At 41.5% G+C, this 6,827-nt stretch overlaps 1 protein-coding gene across 2 annotated transcripts in view; it reads left to right on the forward strand.

Annotated features, from left to right (window-relative positions):
- FAM120A (family with sequence similarity 120A) overlaps positions 1–6,827 on the forward strand; it is a 45,436-nt gene that overhangs the window by 16,817 nt on the left and 21,792 nt on the right. For both annotated transcript variants that reach the window (XM_009077005.1, XM_009077006.1), the window contains exons 7-8: positions 1,533–1,620; positions 4,963–5,187. In XM_009077005.1, coding sequence (XP_009075253.1) covers positions 1,533–1,620; positions 4,963–5,187 — 313 coding nt within the window. The remainder of the gene's footprint in view (positions 1–1,532; positions 1,621–4,962; positions 5,188–6,827) is intronic.

A 6,827-nucleotide genomic window follows, 5' to 3' on the forward strand; every position in this document is an offset into this window, starting at 1 on the left:
ACTTCACTGAACTTGTAGTGACTTTGGAAAGAAACCTGCTGTGATTGTCAGAAACTCACCCTTTGGGACAGTGACCTGTGAGCCCTCATGGTGCAAAGCAGCAGTGAAGCTGTGTTTGCTCTGTTTGCTCGTGTGCCTGGTTACTGCACTAGTATTTCTTAAGCAGCAGTGAGGCTGTGTTTGCTCTGTTTGCTCATGTGCCTGGTTACTGCACTAGTATTTCTGACTTCCCCCAGGTCCTGTATCTGTCATTGGCCATACAGTGCAGACTTTGATTTAATTACAGCTTCCTGACCTACAAGGAGGAAATGTGAACAGAGGCAGTTTGTGTTTGCCTTTGTCTGTTGGATGTAGTGATGTACAGAGTGAGAATCGGAGCCTGAGACCTCAGCAGGTCTGTTGGTGCTTCTGACAGTTTGAGGTGGTGTGTAACTGTACCAGTGTGTTACTATGTCCTGGGCTTCTCATGACAAGGCAAACATGGGGCAGGAGCATGTCCAGAAAAGGGAGTGCAGCTGGGAAGTGTCTGGTGCACAAGTCTGATGAGGAGCAGCTGAGGAGACTCAGCCTGGAGAAAAGGAGACTCAGGGGAGACCTTCTTAGTCTCTGCAACTACCTGAAAGGAGGTCATAGCCATGTGGGGGATTGAGCTCTACTCCCAGAGAACAAATGACAGGATAAAAAGAAACAGCTTCACGTTGTGCTGGGAGAGGGTTAAGTTGTATATTAGGGAAAATTTCTTCACAGAAAGGCTTGTCCAGCCGTGGCACAGCCTGCCCAGGGTAGTGGTGGAGTCACCATGCCTGGAAGTGTTCAGAAGTGTGTGGATGTGGCACTTGAGGGCATGGTTTACTGCTGAACATGGTGGTGGTGGTTTTACAGTTGGACTTGATGATCTTGGTGGTCTGTTCAAACCTTGATGATTCTATGATTCCACAGGGTATTATATTATAAACGTGCCTAGAGTATTGCATGATGGCTTGGACTTTGATTTCTGGTGCATTCTGTCACCTTTAAATATTATCATGTGTTTTGCTTAGTAAATCAAGAAAGTTTGCATAGATTCCATGCAGTGCAGAACTGAGAATGTGCCTGTGTTAGAAAAAATGATGTAAGGTGTATTTTAGCATTTTTGGTAGTGTTGCATTGTGCATTTTCTGCAATACATTCAGACCTTGAAATCTAGACAGTGTCATTTATATCATGGTTCGAAGACAGTCTTCTAATTGAGGAAATTCCTTGGCACAGTGACAAACATTTCAAAGTTCAATCAGGAATGTTTCCTGCTTGAACATTGTTTAGTCCTCATCATATGCAGCTTTTAAACACAATCCAAATGTTGACATAGTATAAATGAATGAATGTTGGTATTAAAGTCTCTCCAAGACTCTTACAAATGGACATTTCTAATACAGAACATTGCTTAAAATCTCAGTCTCTGGCCCATATTTCTAACCACAGACACCCAGGATTTATCCCACTGTCTCTAAACTGAACTTTAACATGATGTTTTTCCTTCTGTTGTCCTTCAGCCATGTCAGTGGGAACAAAATAGGCTGGGAAAAGCCGGGAACCCAGTCAGAAAGTCAAGCACGTGGAGAGCTGGGAGACCAAACCAAGGTATTTCCTGAGGTTCCAAACATCACGGTTCACTATTTGGTGTTAAAGCTTTACAATGAGCAAACTCAGAGGATTTTCCCTATTGATCCATGGGATTTACTACTTTGGCACTTTTTTGTGAATTACGAAACAGCAGCTTTAAAGTACAGTAAAAACTTTTCCAAGAATGTTGTTGTGTATATATAAAAATGAAAGTTAAATAGTGTGTATTAGAAAACACTGGATATAAACCAGAAAGAAACCAGTAACCTTGTTTAGCCCTTAGCTGACAATCTCACCCTCTCAGATGTTGGTCTCTGAATTTCCAGTAGTGCATTAGTTTGATTTTTAGGAAGGAATGTAACAGTCTGAGTGTCCGTGGGGTCAGGGTACACATCCTGTAACCCACAATGTGGTGAGAGCAGCTCTGACACACATCAGTGTTAGCCACCAGTGGAGGTGTATTAAAGTCAAACTCCTCTATAACTGCCTGGTATTGTTTCCACATCATACATATTAGAGTGGTTTCATGGCCCCAGTTACAGTGTACTGCTGCCTCACTAGGTAGGGGTGGGCTAGCTGAGCCCTTGATAAAGACTTAATAATGTTAAGTTTTTACAGGATTTCAAACCACTGTCAAATGCAGGATACCATGGTCTCTGTTCCAACTTTGATCCATGTTTGGAAAGGACATTCAGAGCATTTGTTCTTGATCTCTCTGTGCCTTTGTGGTGGAGCTGTACACCAACTGTTAATCATGTCAAAACTCAGTCTCGAGTTAGTTACTCTGTAGACAAACAGAACATTTTCCCTGCACCTTTGGCATAGGAATTCCAGTAAACTTGAGCTTTGTGCTTAAAATATCAAGTATATGATTTCATCCATCAGTGGTTATTATTTCTGCAGACTACGCCCCGAATGATAACTGTGTCTGCCTAGGGATTAGTCACTGTATGCAAATGCTGATTTGACCTATTACATTCCTTTCCTCTCTGCTCTCTGTGCCTCATGTGCACCCCTGGGTCCCTGCCACAGCCCCACGTGTGCCCCACCGAGGAGGGTGATGGAGCAGGGAACAGTGGTGCCTCCCTGGGACATGCTACACAGCTCTGGCTGCCTGCCCTTGTACACACAGAGTCAGAGCTGAACAAGCAGTGACTGAACTTCCCAGTAGATGGATGCACACAGCCTGACTTAAATGTGTCCAGTTTAAGGTATAAATGCTCCTGAGCTTTACTTGCCTGTTTTAATATCACACCACTTCTTCAGCCGAAGACAGTTGCATCTCTTGGGCACGACAGGAAGAATTGAGTATGTTTTGTAGATGAACTCATTTCCTAGAGCAGTGAATATTGATGATTGAAAAAAGAAGTGGTACTTTCTGAAGAATTTGCCCAGAGCAGCTATGGCTGCCCCATCCCTGGAAGTGTTCAAGGTTGGATGGGGCTTTGAGCAACCTGGTGTAGTGGAAGGTGTCCCTGCCCATGGCAGAGGGTGGAATGAGATGGGTCTTAAGGTCTCTTCCAACCTGTGATTCTATGAAGATTTCAACTGAGTGAGCTATGTGAATTTGAGGTGTAAGGTGCTGAAAATCCAGCACAGATCAGGCAGGTAGCAGCAATCTTGGCCCTCCTTTTGCTTGACTTAAATGTCAGAATTCCTTGCAGTTATCTCAGCGTGATTCTACATGGCAAAGGTAAGCTCATCTCATTTGGCTGGGTGCGTATTGCTAAAGAAAAAAAACTTATAACTATGGTAGTTCCTCATCTTAGGTCTTGGAATATTGCTGGAGCAGATCCAGGAAGAGCCTGTGTAGTGCACGTGGGGAAAGCACTGCTGTTTTGTGGGGATTTTTGTCTTCTTCCCTGTGTGCCCCCAGTAATGGGTTGATCTGGTAGCTTCTTACTGTGGCCTGCCTGGTATTGCTGACTTGGAGTTGTTGGGGTGGTAGAAGACAGGGACAGAAATCTTTAACCTGATGAATAAATATGTGATGCTGTAGCAGAGATTTAATGGAGCTGTGATAGCTCTAGTATAGATAAAAGCATTCAGTATTAGCCTGTTTTGTTGGAAGAGTTGATGTACAGGTTTTAACCATTTCCTCTATAGATTTGTAGTTTTACAAATGAAGTTGAGATTACCATCTCAATACTTCAGTAACATCCTTTTTGTGTGCTTAAAATGTCATCTGGAAACAATGTTGCCCTTTGATATTTTGCTGGAGCCTGTTTTTACTACCACACACCTTTCTGTAGCTTTTTGGAGGTTATGTGAACTGTTTTGTTGTTTATGTGCAGGTTTGCATTTTTTATGGGCCTGAAGCGAACAAACAGCTTTTTTGGGCCTTTTTTTTGTGTTGTGTTCTTTGAGATTTCATGCTTTAGCCATTTCTGTTTCAGCTTTGCTTTTCAAGTCTTAGGAAGTTACCCATATTGTGAAAATACTCACATATGGTGTATCATCAAGTGGTCAAATTCAGTCTCAAAAGTTCTTACTTTTACTGTAATAGTTTATAGACATGAAATTAATATGAACTCTTAAGCTAAAACCAGCTTTCAGTTTTGAAGACCAGGTTTTTTAGGAATGAACTCTGCTTTTTTGGGTAGTATCTGTGAGAAATTGACATAAATCCTTAAAATGGCTCATTCACTGGGAGATTTACAGTATATTTTTATGCACTATATTTTCCCCATGAGTTTATGAACTTCATTTCTAGACCTGGAATAAAATGCCACTTTAATCTGGCAGTCAGAAAACATTGCCATTTTGCCTTACAGTCTTCTCAGCCAAAAGAGTTGCATGTTTAAAAACCAGACAAAACCCAACAAAACATTTAAAAGGCTTTTGACTTCTGCCACTATGTATTTTAAATGTTATGTTATTGAACTATGTCCTTTTTCCTGCTTCTTTTAGAATTGCAAGCCGGGAGGGGATCTGTTTATGGAAATCTAGGTGAATGACAGACTTTGTGACTGTCAGTTAACACACCGAGGTGGGAGTACCTTGGAAATCCAGAGTTAAGAGGCCATTCACATTTCATTAAAAGGCCATCAGTTCCCTTCTATATTGTGCAGTTAAAAATTAAAGGAAATAGTAATTGCTGTTGCTGTTAATAAGTTAAAGCTTTACCATATTTATTTTTTGGTGATTTGTTTCTGCTAGCAAACAGTGGCTGAAGGTTTCCATTCTCTGAAAACCTTGCAGCAGCTTTGGATAATGTATTCTACACACTGGGGCAGTGTGATGTGAAGATTTGCTATTTTCATTGGGGGTGAGGGAGGAAATTTGCTGTTTCTCTTGGCTGATCCCCTGGTATGTTTCTGGACATATCCAAACCACTTTATTTTGTATGTTCTGTTACAGGCAGAAGGTTCCTCTAGTGCTTCTTCAGGAAGTCAGGCAGCTGATGTCAAAGGGAATCAAACCAGTAATCCACAAATCCCATGCCTGTTGTCCATGCCCACCAGAAACCACATGGATATTACTACCCCTCCATTACCTCCGGTAGCACCTGAAGTATTACGAGTGGCAGAGCACAGGCACAAGAAGGGGTTAATGTATCCCTACATCTTTCATGTTCTAACCAAGGTATGACATTTAAAAACAAGGTACTGTGAGATAATGATTCTGTGAAGATAATTGCCCTGGCATTTCTGGCTAAAGAGTATCAGACTTTTACAACCTTCTTAATGCTTTGAGTTCTGGTCCCTTTTTAGTCCTTCTAACCACTTTTGCCCCGTTTTCTCACCACCAATCTGGTCTGGTACATTGTTCCAATATATATGAGATGACTATAATTAGAAATGTTTACTTACAAAATTAATCTCTTTTTCTTGACTATATGTAGATATTTTTATAGCTCTATGCATGTGTGTATATGTCTCTGTGTGTGTGTGTGTTTATGTAGAGTCCATTTCCATCTAAAAATTCCTGCGTATGTGCTTTGGTGTCTGTGCCAAGTTTTTTCTATTTTCAGCATTCAGAAGAGCCGAGATTTGTTCTCCCTTCCAGTCTGATCCCTCCTATCACTGATAGCTGGCCCTGAGAGAAACACAGCAGCTCTAAGCAGCAATCCCTTTGGTAGCAGCAGCTAGCAAAATCCCACTGTCCCCATTCTTGGTAACCTTTGTTCATCTTAGGAATCCACTTCAGGACAATAAGGATCATGGACAGATCTGAAATCTATCAAACCAAAAGTTTCTGCATTGAGGCTGAGGTTTATATTTTCTATTTCCCACGTGTTTGATTTGCACTACAGCTTGTGTGACTGTCTTGTTCTTACACTTCTTTGTAAAAGAAAAGTGGAGAAGAATCAAAAGGTGTGTGAAGACCCTTGAAACCAGTTCTGCTTCACACTTTGCATAGCCAAACATTCTTAGCACATTTAAATACCACTTTGTGTTTAATCACAGCATCGCAAAATCATTTAGGTTAGAAAAGATGTTTGAGTCCAACCGTTCCCCCAGTACTGCCAAGGCCACTGCTGAAAAAGTATCTGTGTCTCTTCTAAGTCCTTCCAGGGGTGGTGAGTCCACTGCTGCCCTGGGCAGTTATGTTGCTGTTAGGTATGGAGAGAGATTTTTGTAGACATACATCTGTCACTATCACTGGGATAGTGTCGCCTGAGTTAAACCTGACAATATCTTAATGTAACCACTCCAAGGTGTCACCTTCAGGATTCATCACTGGGATAGTTTATGTCTCTTCTAAGTCCTTCCAGGGGTGGTGAGTCCACTGCTGCCCTGGGCAGTTATGTTGCTGTTAGGTATGGAGAGAGATTTTTGTAGACATACATCTGTCACTATCACTGGGATAGTGTCGCCTGAGTTAAACCTGACAATATCTTAATGTAACCACTCCAAGGTGTCACCTTCAGGATTCATCACTGGGATAGTTTAAATTAGTTTTGTTTAAGAGAAAGTGGCACAGTGGAGTGTTTTTTCCTGTCAGTGTTGAAAACAAAGGGTGAGATTTGGGGGCAGCACAGTGATGTGAGTCATTTTCCAGGAAAGTATTAACGTGGTTGGATGTGCAGTCACAGAAAACAGTGTTGCTGCTGGTTTGAGAGAGAATGTTAAAAAGGTTCTTTTATGCTTTTTTCTGAAAAAGTATAAAATCCTACAGTCTTATATGTATATATTTAGATCCAGCCTTACTTGGGTAATTCCCAGTTAGGATTTTTTATCCAGGTGCTCTCTTGTGTTTGTTGTTTGTTACAGTGTGTCCTT

This window comes from Acanthisitta chloris, unplaced genomic scaffold, assembly GCF_000695815.1.
Source record: "Acanthisitta chloris isolate BGI_N310 unplaced genomic scaffold, ASM69581v1 scaffold9576, whole genome shotgun sequence".
Lineage (NCBI taxonomy): Eukaryota > Metazoa > Chordata > Aves > Passeriformes > Acanthisittidae > Acanthisitta > Acanthisitta chloris.